Source organism: Rattus norvegicus, chromosome 17, assembly GCF_036323735.1.
Source record: "Rattus norvegicus strain BN/NHsdMcwi chromosome 17, GRCr8, whole genome shotgun sequence".
Classification (NCBI taxonomy): Eukaryota; Metazoa; Chordata; class Mammalia; order Rodentia; family Muridae; genus Rattus; species Rattus norvegicus.
In genome coordinates this window covers 57,343,531-57,365,132 of record NC_086035.1, presented here as the reverse complement: position 1 = coordinate 57,365,132, position 21,602 = coordinate 57,343,531, and the positions used below count along the sequence as shown (strand labels likewise).

General features: G+C 48.9%; 1 protein-coding gene across 21 annotated transcripts in view; it reads left to right on the top strand.

Moving 5' to 3' along the window:
• Svil (supervillin) overlaps positions 1–21,223 on the top strand; it is a 195,599-nt gene extending 174,376 nt beyond the window's left edge. For 20 of the 21 annotated variants that reach the window (XM_006254030.5, XM_063276626.1, XM_006254031.5 and 17 more), the window contains 12 exons: positions 1,635–1,810; positions 3,100–3,244; positions 3,648–3,924; positions 9,977–10,128; positions 12,471–12,576; positions 13,383–13,590; positions 14,956–15,089; positions 16,341–16,496; positions 17,783–17,926; positions 18,822–18,946; positions 19,995–20,150; positions 20,236–21,200. In XM_006254030.5, the coding sequence (XP_006254092.1) occupies positions 1,635–1,810; positions 3,100–3,244; positions 3,648–3,924; positions 9,977–10,128; positions 12,471–12,576; positions 13,383–13,590; positions 14,956–15,089; positions 16,341–16,496; positions 17,783–17,926; positions 18,822–18,946; positions 19,995–20,150; positions 20,236–20,322 (1,866 nt within the window). In that variant the 3' untranslated portion in view covers positions 20,323–21,200. Of the gene's footprint in view, positions 1–1,634; positions 1,811–3,099; positions 3,245–3,647; positions 3,925–9,976; positions 10,129–12,470; positions 12,577–13,382; positions 13,591–14,955; positions 15,090–16,340; positions 16,497–17,782; positions 17,927–18,821; positions 18,947–19,994; positions 20,151–20,235 lie in introns of all 21 variants that reach the window. The other variant, NM_001108416.3, reaches the window with a different exon arrangement.
• The last annotated feature ends 379 nt before the right edge of the window (positions 21,224–21,602 follow it).

Below are 21,602 nucleotides of genomic sequence, written 5' to 3'. Positions count from 1 at the left end.
TTTAGTTAACATAATCTACAGACTTGTCGAGTAGTTCATTCACTCACCCCAGTAGCCATGTATTTCCAGTGTCGTTAAGTGTAATAATCGCTGAGAGGAAGGGGGAAGCCATACAAAGCCCTTACACTCCACTGGGTGGAAGCATATTAGAAAGAATTCAGGGCGAGCACAATGGCTCAGTGAGTAAAGGCACTTACTGCCAACCACGGAGACTTGAGTTCAGTTCCCAGGTCCCAACATGGTGGGCAGAGAGAAACAACTCTCTTGAATTATTCATGACTTCCTCATGTGTGCACATGAACACACACAAATAAACAAATTAATAACACTCTTTCTAAAAGTCTTGAGATTCTCTTTTTCTATTTTATTTTTATATGTATGTATATGTTGCATGCATGTATATCTCTATAGCATGCACATATAATCCCCACAGAGGTCAGAAGAAGGCATCAGATCCTCTGGCATTGGAGTTACCACTGTGAGCCACCACGTGGGTGCTGGGAACCGAATCTGGGTCCTCTGGAGAGCAGTGTATGTTCCTCACCACTGAGCCACCTCTTCTAGCCATTCTGACTTTTGACTGGAGAGCTTGTTCAGTTATATTTCACACACATACACAGCATTAATTTAATTTTAAAACCTTTAGTAAATGCCAAGAATGTTACCTCTAGAACTTACAGGCTAAGTGAAATAAGTCGGACATGGATTAAAAAAGATTCTGTGATCTCATCTATATGTGAAAATAAGACAGTCAGAAAAGAAAAGAAAAACTTCCAAGGCCAGGCCTGGGGAGGGAAAGCACCAAGGAGGAGGAGGGACAGGGCAGAAGCAGCAGGTATGGGGAGCAGAGTGTGTCCAGGTACTATTACTCAGCCTGCAGTTACAGTCAGTCAACTGTTGCTGCTGCGACCCCTGCAAAATGTAGAGACTGCAGCTGCTCCTGCCACGCAGAATAAGGTGTTGGTGTTGTCAGTCACTGCTGGTATGGCCACCTTATACCTGTCTGTATCCCGGAGCATCCTGGGTACACACACGGTATAGATGCATTCAAATATACAATCAAATATATATATAAAAATAATTTTATAGTAAACTATAAAATATACTGAGGGTATGATGTGTGTGGGCATTTAAATGGGAACAAAAGTCACAGAAAAAGAAATAATTTTAAGAAGAGATGAAGTGGGTTCTAGTTGAGAGTTAAAACAGACTTTAGGATGCTGGAAATAAGGCGGAATAACAGCATTCCGTTCATACGTTCATTCTACAGACATTCAGCATTAAACTCCTAAAGTAAGAATGATATGACGTCTGCCCCAAGGGTCTTAGAATTGCATACAGAAAGGGCAGTGTTGGCTCCTTGGCACCTGCTATGTGTGTGATAAGCTGTGAGTGTTGAATGAATGAATGAATGAATGAATGAATGAATGAATGAATGAATGAATATATGTGAGAGTGAGTGTAGGAGGGAGAAGCTAAGTAGAAAAGAGGGAAAGAAGACAGGGAGGGCTTACATAACTCTTGGTTTAAAGCTTTGGGCGGTGCGAGAGTTCAGAAGTGTGACATCATCAGCAGAGTTGGCGCCCCAGGGTCTGCCCTTGAAGTTAACGTGTCGTTTTTTGTGCTGTTTCCAGGTGCTGGTGTTTGACTTTGGTAGTGAAGTTTACGTGTGGCATGGGAAGGAAGTCACGTTAGCACAACGGAAAATAGCATTCCAGCTGGCCAAGCACTTATGGAATGGAACTTTTGACTATGAGAACTGTGACATCAACCCCCTGGACCCTGGAGAGTGCAACCCGCTCATTCCCAGGTGCCCTTACTGCCCGCCCATGGGTCTTGTGCATGCCTGCTCTTCCCACGGGCTTCCAACACTCTCCTCACACAGGCCGCAGATTTAGGAAACACTCACATGCTGCGGCCTGGGAGGGTCACAGAACAGAACGCTCTCTTAGCTGTCACCTACCTCATGAGTCAGGAGGCTGTAGTTTTAGGAACACCCCTCAACCACACTCACCCATCCACCCCAACCCCTGCCACTCCTACATCTCACATCTGTTGTGGTAAGTCAGTATTTCCCAGGTTTCTGAAGGTGTCTTCCTGCCCTGAGCCCTGTACACTGTGCCTTCATGCATGCTGGGGTGGAGGGAAGGAGGACACTGTACTGAAAGAATGAAGGTGACCTTAACTTTCCCCATGTACCAGACTTTTGAAAACCATTTGGGTAAGTCATCAGAGCAGGTACAGAATCTAAAACAATGATTGTGAATTTAAAAAGTATTCTTACATTTTTTTAAGCTACCAGACCCTCCAAATGCTTTCAAACCCTTTCCAGCATGTAATAAGAAACAGGCATGACATGAGCCAGCCTAAGACAGCATGCAGCTTTCAAGTTTCATGCAGAGTTTCTTCCTTTAAAATCCAGTAACTGGTTTTGTTAATAATTAGTTCCAAAATTACAGCCAGAGCTGTAATCCCAGCACCCAGGAAATTGAGGCACAAGGTTCACTCATGAGATTAAGGCTTCCCTGGGCTACATGAATCTCAGACCAACCTGAGTTACAGAATAAGAGACCCTGTCTGAAAAAAAAATAACAGAAAATTAAATATTTAATCAATGTATTAGAAAAATTAAGTCTTTAAGCAAATACTGATTAATACTGCAAGAACTAGGATTTTGAAGGGCTGAGACAAAGCCCAGAGTATTTAGATAGAATAATGCTGGCCCCTGGGGACTTTAAGGTGCCGCCAAGATTGTGCACCCAGTCCCTCTTGGCACACAGCAGCTGGCAGCTGAGATGACTAGGTCCCGACAAGTGTGTAAGTCACAAGAGGAAGTAGGTGAGGAAGCTCAGAGGCTGTCTCACAGTCATGCTCTCCACCACAAGCTACTGTGCCTTCTTCTCCACCTCACAGCTTGTAAGAGGCAGATGCCAAGACAGAGGCCGAGTCTGCTTCTGTAGTCATCTCGGCAAGTCTGCAGAGCACAGTTACAGAATCCACTCGTCTGAGGCTTGGTGATGGGTGTGAGCATCTCATGGTTGTTCCAACAGCTGCCATGGCTGAATCCAGGCCCTTTTCTTACCCTCTCCCACACTGCAGGAAAGGACAAGGGCGGCCTGACTGGGCAATATTTGGAAGAGTTACGGAACACAATGAGACTATTCTGTTCAAAGAGAAATTCCTCGACTGGACAGAACTGAAGAGACCCACAGAGAAGAATTCTGGGGAAGTTGTCCACCAGAAGGTACAGTCCCTGAGAGCAGGTCCAACGTGGAAACAAGCAAAAAGGGCTGTGGTTGCAGAAGGCTTCCAGGGTACACTAGTAACAAGGCAAAATGTTCTCCGGATTCCAGCCTCACTTTCACTGCATGGCTATTCAGGACCCTCAGATTCTAACCCAACATAGCCTGCTAAGTGCAGTCAGATACCCCAAGATGCCAGGAGTGCTGAATTTCTGCACTGTCTCATTAGCAGCTATGATGGGGCTGAGGACATAGTTCTATGGACAGCAATGGCCGAGCTGGCAACCAAGCCCTGAGTTCTCCCTCCAGCACCACAAGGAAGAAAAGCTTTTCCAAACTGCGCTGGGTGTAACCAAAGATGTGTGTGCTGCGAGGGGGAATCTGAACGTCTCTGTTCCCTTGTAGGATTACCCGAGGGCTGACGTCAAGCCCTATGATGTGACAAGGATGGTGGCAACGCCCCAGATGACAGCCAGCACCATCTTGGATGGGGTGAATGTTGGCCGTGGCTATGGCCTGGTAGAAGGAGATGACAGAAGACAGGTTGAGATTACCACCGTCTCTGTGGATGTGTGGCATATTCTGGAATTTGACTACAGCAGGCTCCCCAGGCAGAGCATAGGACAGTTCCACGAGGGAGACGCCTACGTGGTCAAGTGGAAGTACATGGCGAGCACAGCAGGTCAGTGGGCACCCCTGTTCTCTCTGTTCAGACGGCTGGGAAGGCCACCCCTGGAGCAGGGTGCACTGCATCCCTAACAGGCAATCTAGTCATGTGCAGGTAAGGACCAGGATAGAAGGATGGTGGGATTCCTGGCAGCCTGGACGGCCAGGGCGCTGGTACTCACTTTTAGTTTCAAACAAGACAAACTGAAGTATGCTTGACACTCTTGCACTGCCCTTTCTGGGAAAGTCATGATTTGCTTCCACACCGTATTGACATGTGGCCTGTGAGCTGGGTGAAGAAGTCATATGAGAGTCTCTTAAACTGACGCTCACTGGTGCTTCAGTGTGGTACTGAGTGCACAACTAAAGATTTGTTTTTAAGAAGTAGAGGTGCTGGGGTGCAGCTCGGTGGTGGAATAGTCACCTTCGCATATCGAAGGTGCTGCATTTTATCTTCAATAAAAATAAACTCTTGGGGCTGGGGAGGTAACTGTAACTAAACTTCCTGCCCCACAAGTATGAGAATCTAAGTCTGGATCCCCAGCACCCACGTTAAAGCTGGGTGTGGTGACTGTGTCGGACGGAGCACTGGAGAGGCAAAGCCACAGGTCCTCAGAGCTCACTGGCCGCTCAGTGTATCGTCAGTGAGCTCTGGGTTCACTGAAGGACCCTGTCTCTAAAAGTAAGGTGGAGCGTGACAGAGAAAGACATTGGACTCTAATCTAACCTCTTGGCATACATGTTCTATCTCTCCTCCTCTTCCTCCTCCTCTTCCTCCTCTTCCTCTTCCTCCTCCTCTTCCTCCTCTTCTCCTCCTCTTCCTCTTCCTCCTCCTCTTCCTCCTCCTCTTCCTCTTCCTCATCTTCCTCCTCCTCTTCCTCCTCTTCTTCCTTCTCCTCTTCTTCCTCTTTCTCTTCCTCTTCCTCCTCTTCTCCTCTTCTTCCTCCTCCTCTTCCTCCTCCTTCTCCTCCTCCTCTTCCTCCTCCTCTTCTTCCTCCTCTTCCTCCTCCTTTTCCTCATCTTCTTCCTTCTTCTCCTTCTCCTCCTCCTCCTCTTCCTCCTCCTCCTCCTCTTCCTCCTCTTCCTCCTCTTCCTCCTCCTCTTCTTCCTCTTCCTCCTCCTCTTCCTCCTCTTCCTCCTCTTCCTCCTCCTTTTCCTCCTCTTCCTCCTTCTCCTCCTCCTTCTCCTCCTCCTTCTCCTTCTCCTTCTCCTCATCCTCCTCCTCTTCCTCCTCCTCTTCCTCCTCTTCCTCTTCCTCCTCCTCTTCCTCCTCCTCCTTCTCCTCCTCCTCATCCTCCTCCTCTTCCTCCTCCTCTTCCTCCTCTTCCTCTTCCTCCTCCTCTTCTGCCTCCTCCTTCTCCTCCTCTTCCTCCTCTTCCTCTTCCTCCTCCTCTTCCTCCTCTTCCTCTTCCTCCTCCTCTTCCTCTTCCTCATCTTCCTCCTCCTCTTCTGCCTCCTCTTCCTCCTCCTCTTCCTCTTCCTCCTCTTCCTCCTCCTCTTCCTCTTCCTCATCTTCCTCCTCCTCTTCCTCCTCTTCTTCCTCTTCCTCCTCCTCTTCTTCCTCTTCCTCCTCTTTTTCCTCTTCCTCCTCTTCCTTCTCCTCTTCCTCCTCTTTCTCCTCCTCTTCTTCCTTCTCCTCTTCCTCCTCTTCCTCCTCTTCTTCCTCTTCCTCCTCTTTTTCCTCTTCCTCCTCCTCTTCCTCCTCCTCTTTCCCCTCCTCTTCTTCCTCTTCTTCCTCCTCCTCTTCCTCCTCTTCCTCCTCTTCCTCCTCCTCTTCCTCCTCCTCTTCTTCCTCCTCCTCCTCCTCCTCTTATTCTTCCTCCCCTCCCCTGAAATAGGAGCACTAACTCTGTTTCATGGATCTGGAATAATAAATATTAAGTAGAGTAATTTTTAATTTTTCTTATCTATGAGGTTTGGTTTTTTGGCTTGGCTTGATTAGGTTTGGTTTGGTTTTAAAGATGGGATCTGGCCATGTAGTCCAGGCTGGCTCAGTCTTCCTGCCTCAGCCTCCTGGGAACTGAGTTTATTACAGGTGTTGGTGAAATACTCTGCAGCTAAGCGTGACTAGAGACCTCCGGCGAGGTGCTAGTGTCTGCCGTGCCCCTCACAGCAGCTGTCACTGTGCTGACATCTCAGATGAGGAACAGGATACCTGCCTGGCAGGTAGAGCAGAGCTGTAGGCTGCAGGCTACCTTCTTTACATGCCCCACTATGCCTCGCCCTGCACAGGGTGTTGGCTCTGACCCTGATATGGGATGTGAGGAGCAGCAGGGCTGGCTGCCTAGGGCTTGGACCTCAATGCACTCTAAACTTCTGGGGCCTCCTAAACAAGCAGATGCAGAAATGGATCTCCAGGGCATGGCCTCTCCTTCCAGGCTTCCAGGCAGCAGTGGGGGAAGGACTTCTTGTCCCCTCCTTCCTAAGAGCCATCAGATCTGCTGTCCCTTTCCTAAAGAGGCCACCTCAGTGAATGAAGCCACAGGAGTCTGAATCTACAGCTGGAGTAGGAAGCTCAGAACCTTGTGTAACGGCTAGGCATGCTGGGTAAAGCTGCTCAACCTCTCTGAGCCCTGCCTGGCCTTCTCTCAAGTGTGGGAAAGGCCTTACAGCGTCTGCATACCGTGTCAATAGAGATGATGAAAGAAAAGTATTGTAATCAAACCGCTACAGAATAAACTGGGGAGCTGAACTGTGAGACACCACCACCACCACCATCACCACCACCACCACCACCACCACCACCACCACCATCACCACCATCACCACCACCACCACCACCACCTCCGCCTCCGCCACCGCCACCGCCACCTCCACCTCCACCACCACCACCACCACCACAGCCACCACCACTACCACCACCACCACCACCACCATCTCCACAGCCACCACCACCACCACCACCACAGCCACCACCACCGCCGCCACCACCACCACCACCACCTCCACCACCACCACTACCACCTCCACCACCACAGCCGAGAGCCAGAATGGCACTGAGCTTTTAAGCTTGAAAACCAAAAACATTGGTGCCAAGTTAGAGTCACATTTTCCCACCAATCAAGGTTTAGGGATAGGGGACTTGCTTAGAGACATGTCTTTGTGGTACACCTACCCTGTCCCATTGGTTGGGTTGTTCAACTGTAGCGGGAAGGACTTGGCCTAGCATTTCTGTCTTACTTGTTGACCAGGATGTCAGTTACCCAGGGAGGCTTGGGAACTTCAACTTTATTTGATCCATATTCAAAATAGCTTCAGTTTTGTTCCTTCTTACAAAGGCAGTGCCTGACCCAGAGAGCATCTGGCTGGCCCTGCGCATGCTGCTTCGAGTGTTTGATGTGTTTGCATGGTGCCTGGCACCTGCCTTCATTGTAGTTGCTGGGAAGCTCCCCCACAGAAATTTTCACCAGACACAGCAGAATCCCTGAACGGTTTGAAATGACTTGTAATTGCCCAAAGTAAAGAGGATTCCCAAGAGGAGTGGACCAGCACATCCAAAATGTGGATAGGAAACTGCAAACTTAGTAATAGAGACAAAGAGATAGGATAATATATTTAGTCATTTTCATGCCTGGCTTCTAAGTCAGGAGACCAATGTAATCGTGAGGGAGGGAATGAAGTGAGTTTATACTGCCAGGGATCTGAGGTGTCCACAGCCTGCATAGACTGGAACTCCCCCCATCCTCATCCCTCGAGGAAGCAGTGGGGCTGGTAATCCCTCCCCATACTGCCTGACTTCCCCGGGCATGGCAGCATGTTACCAATAACTCCAATATCATTCTGCCAGCAAAATGACAACTCCACCAGCCTGCTTAGGTCAGTGTCCTGCCCAGTGACCATTTGTAGGGTGCAGCATGGTCTATGCCCTGGAAGGGTCATGGGGGTCATAAACTCCATGGGTGGAGCCCCCAGAGGCAGAGGCAGGTCACTTTGGAGATGGTCAGAAAGTTGGATTCTGGTGCGAGACTTGATCGGGAGCAGTCCTCATCTCTCGTGTCTGTGTCTGCTACACAGAAGCTCTAGTAGCAACATCACTGCTCTTTTGTGCACATGCGTGCGTATGCATACCCGGGACACATACATGTGGGGGCCAGATGGCAGCCTCATCTGCTGCCCTCGGCACAATCTGCCATCTTTGCTTTCCATACAGGGTCCCTTGCTGGCCTGGGGCTCACAAGTGGGCGGAGTGGCTGGCCAGCAAGCTTCAAGGGGCCGTTTGTCTCCGTCTCCCCAACACTGCACATGACCATGCATGGCTTTTTTTCCCCACTTGGCATGGGTTCTAGGGATGGAACTTGGATCCTTCAACTGCACTATCTCCACAGCCCAGAAAAGGCTTATTCTTGGAAGTTCTTTGATGGCGTGAGTTATCAACACTTTAGGGATCCGAGTTGTAATGGTGTACTTACTAATAACTTTTACATTACAAAAAACCAAATTGAAAGTAAGTTATTCTGTGTAGAACTAAGTTTGGGTGTCCTGAGGAAACAGTTAAGGACATTAGTCAAAATGCTTTAGGAAATGGGGTGTATTTTAGGCACATAGAGTGATGTTTGGTTTAGAATGCTGGGCTGAAAAGTGCCCATTGACATGTTTATTATATTTACACAGTGGTTTAGAGGGCTTAGTCCAAAGCCTGTATGAACTGTCGTGATTTTAAGTGCAGTTTTCACCAGTAACCTGGATAACAGGATGGCTTGCCGTTACATTGAACACGGGCTTCTGATCCAATCTTAGCTGCGGATGTCTGTAATAATTCACAGATGGCTCATAGTTACACTCAAAACTATGCAAACATGGCCCTTTCAGATCCACAGTAGTTGGCATTGAAGTCCAGGCTTAGGCAAGGGTTTGAGAAATAAACAGAATCGCTCACTTTAAATACATGGAAGCATTTTGCTAAGCAAAGGGCCCAAACTAGATAAAGATGTCCTGAGCTCTTAATAACTTAAGAGGGTTACTGAGGAACCCCGGTTCCGTTCTCACCTTCAGATCTCAAAACAATGGTAATTTTATCCACAGTATTGGATTGAGGGAACCCAGATCCAGGGGAGCCACCACCAGCCTGGCTTTGTTATTTTGAGACAGGGTCTTGCTAGATAGCCCAGTCTAATCTACTCAAGGTCATCCTTCTTCAGTCCCTGGCAGCCTAAACTACAGATATGTACAGTCACTGAAAAGAACCCTGGTTACCATTAAGGTTTCCTTAATTTATCTATATTGTGTATATATCTATACATTTGCATATTTGGAGAACATATATGTATATGTGAATGTGCCAGTGAGCATACACATGTTTGTGAGGCTATGTAGTCCTCAGTCCCTCTCCTGAGGTTTGAGACAAGGTTCCTCAGTAAACCTGGAGCTCACAGATTCACCTACATTGCTGGCCAATGAGCTTCCAAGGATCTGCCTGTTTCCCAACACACACTAGCCCTGGGAATACACTCCCAACTTCAGCATTAATTTTTAAATAGTTTTTGTAACCTGGACTAGATTCTCCCATCGTTGACCCTTTGTAAGTTATTTTTCTGTTAGTATAATAAGAGCCCCAAGACAATTGCTTTTCAAAGAGAAAGGTTTATTTTCGCTCTCCGTCTTGGAGGTTCTAATCTATAGCTAGCACCTGTACTGCTTGGACGGAGCCTGTGGCTACAGAGCACATCAGGGCAGAGAACATGAGGTAGTGTAACACGCTCGTGCCTCATGGCTGAACCGTCAAGAGGGGAGGGTCAGACTCCACCATTCTTTTATAATGGTCCATGTTGCTTCCTTCACTCTTGAAGCTCCTCCAGCTGCTGCCGACATCATCCCTTCCTCAGCTGCTTCTGACAAGTGGAGTGTAGGAAAGTGTGTGTGTGTGAGCCTGGTCCTGCTCCTGGTCACACACTGGGGGTCAGAGGGAATGTGCCTCTGCCTGACATGATGTGATTTATCTTGGGGTTCCTAGAGGAGCCATCAGTCAGCTGAGAAGAAGATGGCACCCCACTTTGGCTCCATCACACATTCTGGGGAAGAGGCCCAGCCATTTATCTGCTGCCCCTCACCCTCTACCATTGTGTCTGCAGTGGGAAGCCGACAAAAGGGGGAACATCCGGTGAGAGTGGCTGGCAAAGAGAAGTGTGTCTATTTCTTCTGGCAAGGCCGGCACTCGACCGTGAGTGAGAAGGGAACGTCAGCTCTCATGACAGTGGAACTGGATGAAGAGAGGGGGGCCCAGGTAAGCACTGTGGAGCCATTGCAGACCTAGACCCTGCCCCCCCACTCCCCTCCCCCTCTGCAGTGAGCCTTGCAGACCTAGACCCTGCCCCCCCACTCCCCTCCCCCTCTGCAGTGAGCCTTGCAGACCTAGACCCTGCCCCCCACTCCCCTCCCCCTCTGCAGTGAGCCTTGCTGACCTAGACCCTGCCCCCCCTCCCCCTCCCCCTCTGCAGTGAGCCTTGCTGACCTAGACCCTGCCCCCCCACTCCCCCCCTGCAGTGAGCCTTGCTGACCTAGACCCTGCCCCCCCACTCCCCTCCCCCTCTGCAGTGAGCCTTGCTGACCTAGACCCTGCCCCCCTCCCCCTCCCCCTCTGCAGTGAGCCTTGCTGACCTAGACCCTGCCCCCCCACCTCCCCCTTCCCCTCTACAGTGAGCCTTCAGGTGCTGAACCCAGGGAGGGCAAGGGCCTGTGCTATGAAGGATCTCCTCCTAGAACAAAACAAAAACATGCCTCCCTCCCTTTCCAAAGGGAGCAGGCCCAAAAGTGGCCAAACCTCTTCCCTTGGCTGGAAGCAGCCATGCTGGAGGACAGTTTGGGCCTGAGAACCTTACAACCAATTGAGTTTCTGCTTAGCTGTTGCCTTCAGCTTCAGGCAAGCCCCTCCCTCCCTCAGAACCACACTGCCATTTGTTTAGTGGTTTACAGTGTTGTTCCCAGTGAGCTCTGACCTCAGAACCTCCATTGTGCCTGGCACTCACTGCTACCCAAATCCAGGGGCATAAAGACTTCATAAACTGTTTTACTGGGGCATCGGCACTGGGGATCACATTCAGGGCATTGTGTGTACTAAGCAGCACAGTCCTGTTAGGCTGCCTCCCTGGCATGGCCCACGAAGTGTTTTTAATATTTGGATGATCTGTGCTCTATGTCACATCCATCAGTGCCACTGACTGAGAGCTGGCTCTAGAGCTCTGGGACACATGACACCGTAGGCGAGTATTTTTACCGTCCTGGATGAATGACTAGTTGGCAGGAGCGTGAGGGAGGGGAGCAGAGAAATGCTTTCTAGAAATAGAGCCGAGCTCATTCAGCTGTCTGCCGTCCTCAGAACTAATTATGTGCCCTAAAAATCGTTTTAAGACAAATGGATATTTTGCGCTACAGACATTTTAGATAGAACACTGCAACAATGGCACTGCTGCCTGTTTTTATAGAAGCCATAAGTGAACATGTTTTAACTCTGAATTCAAAGCACACCTGGAGTTTGGGGCTAATCATTCTACTCTGAGCATTTCTTATTTCAATCCAACACATGGAAAAATCATCATAGACACGTAACACCATCACAGAGTGCCACGTGCCCTGTGCTGCCAAGGAACAGCGCTTGCCCGTGCCGAGCAGGCCCGCACTTAGTAACTTAGCTTCTGGTTCAGAATGCTTCTACCTTGTTGGTTGCCCCAATGTGCTCGATTAACATCCCTTCTGTACAGGGTGGAGTCTGCCAAAGGGAGAGCAAGTGGGGCCGCTATCACCTGATGAGAGAAAAACAAGGTAGTCAGGGAGAGCCATGTCACCCCACGTGAGGATACAATACGATGTTGGTTCCTGTCACTGTGATAAACACCTCAGGTGATCTACTTAAACGCAGAAATGTTTCTTTTGTCCTCTGGTATATGGTTAGCCATGTTGGTTGTAGGCTCATAGGGAGGCAGCATGTCATGGCAGAAATGCATCTCAAGAGAGAGACCACTTGGCTCATTTCCAAAAAGGAAAAGAAGGCAAGGGTCTCCATTAACCCCCTTCAAGGACATTCTCCCTAAGGGCTCCCCCACGAGGCCCCACCCACCTCATGGGTACCTCGGCCTCTTAGCACACAGCCTGGGGAAGCTGCACCTAGAGGACATCTTCCCTGAGAGGCGTTTAAGACCTAACCCACCACAGATGCTACAGCAGGGGCATCTCCCCAGATTCACTAAGTCAGCAACTCATCTGAGAGGTGGACCTTGTTAAACACATTAAACACATTTAAATCTGTCACATCATAGCCGTACATAAAATACCACGAACATGCCAAAGTTAGTGTCTCTGGAGAATATTCCATAACAGAAAAGCAGTGATCAGTGAAAGAAGGTGCAGGAGGTTCCAGAGCAAAGCATTCCTACCTCCATGTCACCATATTACGGGCAGCACATCCTTGAATGCTTTGAAAGAAACCCACGTTTAATCCTGCCTAGCTTCCGAAGGCAGGGGTGATGCTCTGTGTATCCCGTTGGTGGTGCCCAGATTCCCTGAAACAGGGAAGTAATACCTTTGACAGCCCCTTCATCTGACCTGTGTTTTCCGTGTTTATATTTGAAGGTCCAGGTCCTGCAGGGAAAGGAGCCACCCTGCTTCCTTCAGTGTTTCCAGGGGGGTATGGTGGTACACTCCGGACGGAGGGAAGAGGAAGAAGAAAATGTGCAAAGTAAGTGACTTGTGATGCCACAAGTCCGTTGTGTGTCTCTTCTCCCTGGAGGTGCTTTGGAAGGAGGGCTTTCTGCTAAGCCTAGGGCCTGGAGAGACGACTCAGGCAGTCAAGAATGCACGCTGGGCTTACAGAGGACCCACAGCAGCCAGGCAGTTCACAACCACATCTACCTCCAGTTCCAGGAGGATCTGACGCCCCTTTCTGGCAACCACGAGCACTGCACTCATGTGTGCACTCTCCTATTTATTAATTTTAAAGTATATATCTATATATAATTGAAATGTATCTTATAATTACATTTATATATAATTGAAAACCTTAAAGCAAGTCTGACCTCATGTAGTTGTGTCTTTCCCACTGAAAGCTGCCTGGGGCTGGCCTGACAGAGCATCGTGGGGACTCCCACCCTGTGTGCCACTTCTTTCCTGATCTGCCCTTTTGTGTGGGAGGCCTTGAAATAAACTCTCAGTAACTATCTACACTGTTGACGAAAATTAAAAACTGGTGTATTTTCTATCATAACCTTTTCATGGGCCAGCACCCACCACTAAATCCTCAGTATTCTTCTCTTTAGAGGTTTAGTTATTTAATGTAAACTTAGAAAGATTTTTTTTCCTGCCATGTGAACTTTTGGCCACCTGTGTATAACGGCAGAGCACACGCTGCTGTCCATGTGCTGCACATCTTCAGCCTCAGGCCCTGCAGTCCCTACAAGGAGTGTCTTTGACAGCAGACGGGGAGCCCAAAGGTCCCCTCCTCCTGTGCTCGCTCCTTCATAGCTCTGTCCACTGCTGTCCCCGCAGGTGAATGGAGACTGTATTGTGTTCGAGGAGAGGTGCCCATGGAAGGGAACTTGCTAGAAGTGGCCTGTCACTGCAGCAGCCTGAGGTCCAGGACATCCATGGTTGTTCTGAACATAAACAAGGCCCTCATTTACCTGTGGCACGGATGCAAAGCCCAAGGCCATACGAAGGAGGTTGGAAGGACTGCGGCAAATAAAATCAAGGAAGAGTGAGTGTTGGTCTGCACCAAGGGGGTTCCCAGAGGGATGCAGACAGGCAGAGGCAGTCTCCCAACAAGGGATGCCCCATCTGTTTAAAGTGACTCCAGGGATCTTTGGACCTACAGCCAGGACTGACGTACATCCAGAGGATATGCATCTCCATTGAAGCCTCCAACTTGCAGACTTTTCCAGCTTTCTGAGGACACGCATGCCTCTGTAAAAGCATCACTGAGGCAGGCACTGTGGTGGATCCTTGCAGCCCCAGCTTCCTAGAAGGCTGAGGGATGAAGGACAGGCTAGTCCAAGAGTTTAGGGACAGCCTGGGTTCTATAGTGAAATTTCATCTGGGAAAATAAAAAGACAGCAACAGCGAGGCAGACATCTCCAACAAGCATAGTCACACTGTGGCTTCTTTCCATAAGTGCTTCTGAGCGTTCTGCTTGCAGCCTCTGCTGTTAGAGAGGCCCAGGCAGGTGTCCTGTAGGAGTCAGAGTGTGTTGGAAGCAGGGAGCCATGGCTGCAGGTCAGCAGCTGGCATTGAGTTCTCAGACCCCAGGCCAGCAGCACTGGGGACCACACTGCTGGGTTTTTCTCCTGGGGGCTTCCTGATGGGCAAGGCTGGAGGGGGTGGGGCTGCCGCTGTGTCTTACCAACAGCATGGGCAGCCTCAATTCTTTGAGACCAGCTGGGTTCCTTCCTAAAAATGGAGTATTCCATCGTGTACCAGCAAAGGGCAACTTGCGTCAGCCTATTCTTTGGGCACTGAAATGAAACAATGGGGTTCCCTCTCACTCCCCTGAAGATAGTGCTGGGCCATAAGGGCAAAGAGAAGGCAGACAAGTGACCTTCTAGCAGGCAGGCAGTGGACAGTGATGGTGGGCAGAGTTTAAAAGATGCTGTATGAGGGGTCTAATAGCATTCATGCTCCAAAAGGCTTTTCGCTTGGGCCGTTAAGAACGAAGCAAACCGGTGATGAAGTCATTCACGTATTCATTTGGTAAACATTTATGAACAACCACTTGGTGCCAAAGAAGGAACCAGAGAGCGGGCAGTGAGCAAACTCATCTGTCCTCCTCCTCCCCGTGCAGTTCATGTTCTAGTGGCAGAGGACAGTAAGGAGAAACGCTGTGTTAGATATAAAGGTGTGTGTTGCCTTCATGACGTGTATAGCTCTGTGTTCTTCCCTGAAGCAAACTGGCCCCTTTTCCTCCAGCACAAACACTGAGAGAACTTTTTCAGAATATGTTTTTGTTCACCAGTGAGAACTGCTTTCTTTAGTTAGAGTGTGAAGTCATCCGGGGATTTGGTCTGGAATAACTGTCCTGCAAACACCCCCCACCTTCTATAAACCTCCACCATGTCTCCTCACATAGATGTCCCCTGGAAGCAGGCCTGCACAGCAGCAGCAACGTGACAATCCATGAGTGTGACGAAGGATCCGAGCCCCTGGGATTCTGGGACGCTCTGGGAAGGAGGGACAGGAAGGCCTATGACTGCATGCTTCAAGGTAACTTAACACCACAGTCCTCAGTGTCCGTCCTCTCGGCTCACTCATGGGTTTGCTCACGAGACATTTATTGAGGTTTGGACATGGTTCCTCCAGCAAAGGGCTTGCCATGGAAGCGTGACGACCCAAGTCGAATCCCCAGAGCACATGCATGCCGGTACAGCGGTGCACCCTTGAAATCCTAGAATCTAGGGAAAGGGGAAGGAGCGTTCCTGGGACTTTATCTCCAGTCTAAGTGGGGAGCTCCGGCTCCTCGTGCAGCATTCACACATTCATGTGTACCACATACACCCCACCTCCTGAGCACACATCTGTAAAGATTTATTGAGCATATGCTGTGCATAGCACACAGTGAATAAAGCCAAGGGTAATCATAAAAACGTAAAACAAGCTTTCCTCCGTTAATCATTTCAGATGTGAGTTCAACAACTCACATGTGGCAGAGACAGACAGAACCCATGTGTTCTGGTGCTTTCCACTCACTTCCCAATAAAAAGGCTATCAGGGTGACTGTCATGTAACCCTCAGTGCCCCCTTGCTGCCACTGAGATGTTAGTGACACTAGTACATTGTAATGTAGTCCACTCTGCTTACCCTTCCTCCACAGCTGGGGAGCAACGGCCAATGTTGCTCTATTGTTCAATGGTGTGGTTGGCATCCCTCAAGATTAATGATTTGTCCTTAATTAAGGTGAATTTCTAGACGTGAGACTTTTCTATCAACCAGTGTCCCTTGGAACATTGGGTCAACTTTCTTTCCTAGCAGAAATTCTCAAAAGGGAACATTTCCCCACACTCATAAACCAAGCACAGTATCCTGGTTTCTGTTTGAATTGGTAGCTCAGCGTGTTGGATTGATCTTTTATGCTTACCATGTGTGTGTGTGTGTGTGTGTGTGTGTGTGTGTGTGTGTGTGTGTGTGTGTGTGTGTGTGTCTGTCTGTCTGTCTGTCTGTCTGTCTGCCTGCCTGCCTGCCTGCCTGTCTGGTGTGTACATATCTACATGCACGCACACATGCACGCAGAGGTTTAGTCACTGCTCATTGGTAGAGTGCTTGCCTAGCATGCCCGAAGCCTGTGTCTGATACCCAACACTGCAAAAATAACTGAAACAGACTTCCCAGAAAGAGGCTATATAAACCAAATCCTGCTGATTTCCCTCCAGTTCTTTGAGTTGGTATATGTTTTACCTTCAGTCCATCTGGAAGTTGGTCCATATGGTTTCCTTAGCTTTGTTCTCTTTTCTTTGGAAGATCCTGGAAGTTTTAACTTCGCGCCCCGCCTGTTCATCCTCAGCAGCTCCTCAGGAGACTTCTCAGCGACAGAGTTCGTGTACCCCGCGCGAGCGCCCTCTGCCGTCAGCTCCATGCCTTTCCTGCAGGAGGATCTGTACAGCGCGCCGCAGCCAGGTAAGCCCTGCAGAGGGCGTGGTCGCGTAGCACCTTCCGGGAAGCCTTTCCTTCTCTTTGTAAACAATTCCTATTTGCCAACTATACTAGCAGGCTTGCTTAGGGCATCTCCTTTTATCCACCCACCGCAAAAGAAAACAAGAAAATCAGCCGCGTAGTTTTGTATCAGGAACTGAACTCAGTTACTTCCTACATCAAAGAGCAGTTGACAGTGCCACGTGGCATCCTTACCATTCTCCCAGCCTTCCTCTCCAACGTTCTGCTTCATGGTCCCTTGTGAGCCGCCCTTGCTCCAGCTCCAGCTCTCATGTTTGTATTCAAAACTGAGGAAACAGGAAAGGGGGAGTTTCTTACATCCCTCTAGCTCCAGTAAACGTTTCAGCTTTATCCCATTGGCCAGAAGATGTCATGTGGTCACTCCAGCTACAAAGGATTCTGGAAAAGCAAGTGGCCAAGGAAGAACTTGGGCAAGCCCTCAGCAGAGCTAAGACTGCAGACCTGGTTTCCCAATTCCAAGATCAGTAGTGTTCTCACCAAGTCACACCTTAATACTCAAACCTATGCAAAGGAAATGAGCTCTGTAGGCCCTCCCACCTTCCTGCCAATCAAGCCTATGAGCTCATAGTTGGCCAAAGCCTGGAGCCTTATTTTACAGTAGTTTCCCTACCACTAGCTCAGATCTTGTCTGATGCATACATAACACTATGGGCACACTATGGGCAGCAGCCACGAGTATCTAAAAGAGAAAGCTACTCCCTGTCCTTGCATTCCTGGGCTCTGGATGGATCAGCAACAACCACTGGCTTTTAAAGCAATCCCAAAATGCACATCAAGAGGGTCCTTGGGGCCACTGAGATGACAAGTTGGAAAGCATTTGCCACACAAAACAAGAGTCAGGTGGAGGCTTAAAGACAAGGAGGTAGAGCCAGGAGGATTCTGTTCAAAGTTCACGTCCTTGTCAAAGAACTGTCACTCCTCAGAGCATCATGGGGGTTGAGGGCAAACCAAATGTGAGCTCTTTGGAGACCAGAGGTAGCTAACATCAGAGCCCTGAGCATTTGAAAAGGCCACCAGCAATCTGTGGATGATCTGGGAAAGGGAGGTCTGCAAAGAGGCTTGGGTCACCTTCCACATGCTGCTTGGGACCGTCAGAGTTTAAGCTCAGGGCTGAGTGTGCAGAGAAGCCATCACTCTGAACCAAGGGAGAGGGATGTGAGCACAGCCGGTAGAGCAGCAGGGCTCTGTGAAGGAATCCCTGATGGTCCCGTTCTGCTCTTACCTAACAGCTCTCTTCCTTGTTGACAACCATCACGAGGTGTACCTCTGGCAAGGCTGGTGGCCCACCGAAAACAAGATAACCGGCTCTGCTCGCATTCGCTGGGCCTCAGACCGGAAGAGCGCCATGGAGACAGTCCTGCAGTACTGCCGAGGTGAGGGGTGGAAGGCCACCACAGACCTAGCCATGTTCCTTCTGAGTCTCCCGCAGCCATGACAAGGCTCCAGCACTCCCCTTAAACCGCTGGAGGCTTGTCGATCTTAAGATCAGTACATTCTGCCACCAGAACAAAGGAAAGTCCGTCTTTCCCTTTCAAACAGCAGGGCCACCCACATAGTATATTGTGGAACCACCTGCACTGACACCACTCTGAACATGGGGGTAAGTGGCTAAGTGACCTTCATGGCACAGTTCTCTCTTCAGGCAGTGCCAGCATTAGAGAAGGGAAATGTGCCCAAACTGGCTAAACGCCAATACCAGCCTCTTTTTTTTTTTTTTGGTATTGTATCCAATGATAACAACAAAACAACCAAAACATAGTTTCTTAATTAACATCTACATGGAATCCGGCCTTTTACAGAAAGCGCGTACCAGTAACTAATGTAAGCGGGTACCAGTGACTAATGTCCTGACTGCATGCCGATAGTTTACTGGCTCCCTTAATGCCCTGGAGTGTGTACGGTTGGTTCTTGCCATGGAGAGCTCTTTGTGGCATCTTTCAAATCCCACCAAATGCTCAGGCATCTGAAAGGTGCTGCCGTTGCCCGTCACGTGCTCTTGAAGCTCCTCCAGGGGAATGAAAGGGAAGCAGACGTCCCTGGTGGGAGTTTCTAGACAGCTCTCTGTCCCCCCAGAGGTTCATAAACGCTTTGCCAGATTGGAGGGGGGTTTACATCAGTGCATCTGCATCGTATAAACATGAGTCACCTTTCAGATAAACAGCACCCATGCGTTGTTATGATGCACATTTAAACATGGAAGAAAAATGGGAGGAGCCTGAGAAAAAGCAGGACAGACTCCACTGACATGCGCATTCTGTGTCCCCACAGGAAAGAATCTCAAAAGGCCACCCCCCAAGTCTTACCTTATCCATGCTGGGCTAGAGCCCCTGACGTTCACTAACATGTTTCCCAGCTGGGAACACAGAGAAGACATTGCCGAAATCACAGAAATGGTGAGCCCGGGGCTCCAAGGACTATGGGCATTGCAGCTGCCTTATTCAGTCTAAGGTCAAGACAGAGGTTGTCCCAGGATCCCTGCACTTCCTGTAGCTCATCGGGCGTGGCAGGGACTTGGGGGGACGGTGTATAACAGTGACGGCTCACTGCGTACTGCCTTGGCAAGGCCACAGCACCTTTTCATTTCATTACCAGGACAGTGCAGTAGGGTTCATCTTACTATTGTCTCCATTTTTACCCGTGTCAGAGCTGAGGCATAAAACACTTAAAACACATAAAACACTTGCCTCCAATCTCTGAGTCGCCAAGTGAGGGGTGATTCACGGGTGCAGGCTCAGCTCCTCACCCACTTCTCCCTGAGATTCGGCCCCATAGCTTGAACCTGAGCTTGAACTCATGCACCATCCAAGAACCCAGAGGAGGCAGCATTTCCCAGACCCAAGTATAAGAGATCAAGATAGCTTCCCCAGAATATCTCTCCCCCTTCTGTGGTGTGTGTGTGTGTGTGTGTGTGTGTGTGTGTGTGTGTGTGTGTGTGTGTGTATCCCAGGGCCTTTTGCATTTTAGGCATTTACTCCCCTCCTTAGCTAAACCCTTACCCTTACTTTCTTTATGTCTCATGTGGACTAAGAAATGAATCCTAGGGGAAGGGGAGAGGGCATGATTTCTTTTGAATGTGATAATTTTAAAATATATTCAAACAAATTCCACTATGTGCAAGCATCTAATGGTTTGATTTTAGGCCCAATAATCTTTCTCTGTTGTTCATTCATGGAGTCTGAGTCCCTAAACATTCATGCATGCATTCGTCCTTTCACTCTTTTGGAAGCAGTTCAGAAAGAGGTTTGATTTGAAACCTGCTGCAGGGAGAAAGGCTATGAAGACTAGAAGGTAATTCCTGGACATCTAGGCCCCCCACTGCACAGTGGCCTGATGCCTTACTCAGACCTCCCCGGGCTGTGCATAGATGGGGCATAGCTGGGAGTCTGCATGCAATCCATAGATAGCACTCGTCTGCTCAAATGTTCTATGCTTTGTCTCCAGGACACTGAAGTTTCCAACCAGATCACCCTGGTGGAAGACGTCTTAGCCAAGCTGTGTAAAACCATCTATCCTCTGGCAGATCTACTTGCCAGGCCACTCCCAGAGGGGGTAGACCCTCTAAAGCTTGAGATTTATCTTACAGATGAAGACTTCGAGGTGAGTGACCCTCGAGTGGGATGACACAGTGGGAGAGCATCCTTTCAGTCAGTCACTCACTGGGCATCTCTCGAATCTCTTCCAGTTTGCACTCGACATGACCAGAGATGAATTCAACGCACTGCCCACCTGGAAGCAAATGAACCTGAAGAAAGCGAAAGGCCTGTTCTGAGGGTGAGATGACAGCCACAGAGAGGTCACTGCCACTAGACCAGAAAGTGGATGGAGATATATATTTGGACTGGTGTTTTTTTCTGTCAGAGAAGAAAGTATTTTTGACTCAGAGTTTTTCAAAACCTGACCTTATTCGCTCTATGGCTTGTCCCGGAGTTGAGCATTCTGTAAATGTCCAGGAGTACTCTTCGGAGCGTTCTTTTCCACAGTTCAGGTGAACTGAAAAGAAAGCGTCTCTTCCGTTCCCCTCAGCCGAGTGCTGCCTCAGTGGCCGCTGCAGCCCTACCCTCCTCTTCCAGCTCAGCGTTGCCTTTTTTAAAGCAATTTTCTTTATAAAGTGTTATTTTGATAGTTTGTGAATTCTAAATATATATATATATATTTATATAAACACCATATAAAGCAACTATGTATTTAACAAGCTATGTATTCATTCACTTGCAACTGTTCCCTTTGGTGTCAAAAGGACATTACCAAGTGTAGGGCTGTGTCACTTCTGTTGACCTAGGCCTGCCACCAGTCTCTCCCAGGCTCAGGACTGCCTCCTCAGCCTTAGGTCTGGCTTGTGCCGAGTTCTGCTTCCGGTGCTAAAGCGAGCAAAGACTTTGTACTACTTCCCGGTGTGACTCTGAAGAATCTATCTGAATCAACCTTTCTACCTTAATGTCCCCCCCGGAAGTGTATAGTGCCTTGTTTTATGTACAGTTTATATACAGAAAAGTTTGCTCTGCTCTTTTGATGCCGGCTTGGAACCTTATCTACAGTTTTATTCTCAGTAGAGATAAAAACATCTCAATTTCTCATACCCATTGTAAACATTACACACGTCATTTTGTGACACAGGATCCCAAAAATAAAATTTCAGAGTAATCACAACTCATTGATCAGTTTACATTGAATTCCGTACCTGTTCTTTTGTGTGTGGGGGTGGGGGGAGAAATTCTGTAGCTGTCAATCAAGTCCCAGTGTGATGCATTGATACCAACTGCTGAGGCCGGAGCACAGCACAGAGCAGGAGTTTTCCGGGACGGTGTAAGGTTAGGTAGACCTGTAAATTTGCCGTAAACGTTGCGCATGTTCTCAATGCCACAGATGCATCCCTGCTTGTATTAAGATCTCAGTGCCTTTTCTCCAAGCATGACTGGATGTGTGAGGTGTTAAAGTGTAAGCTGTGGATGGGACCAGGGTAGGTGGCTCAGTGGGGAGCGCTCGCTTGGCATGTGGGAGGCTCAGGTTCAATGCCCAGCACTGATAGAAATTGAAAAGAGACAAAACCAT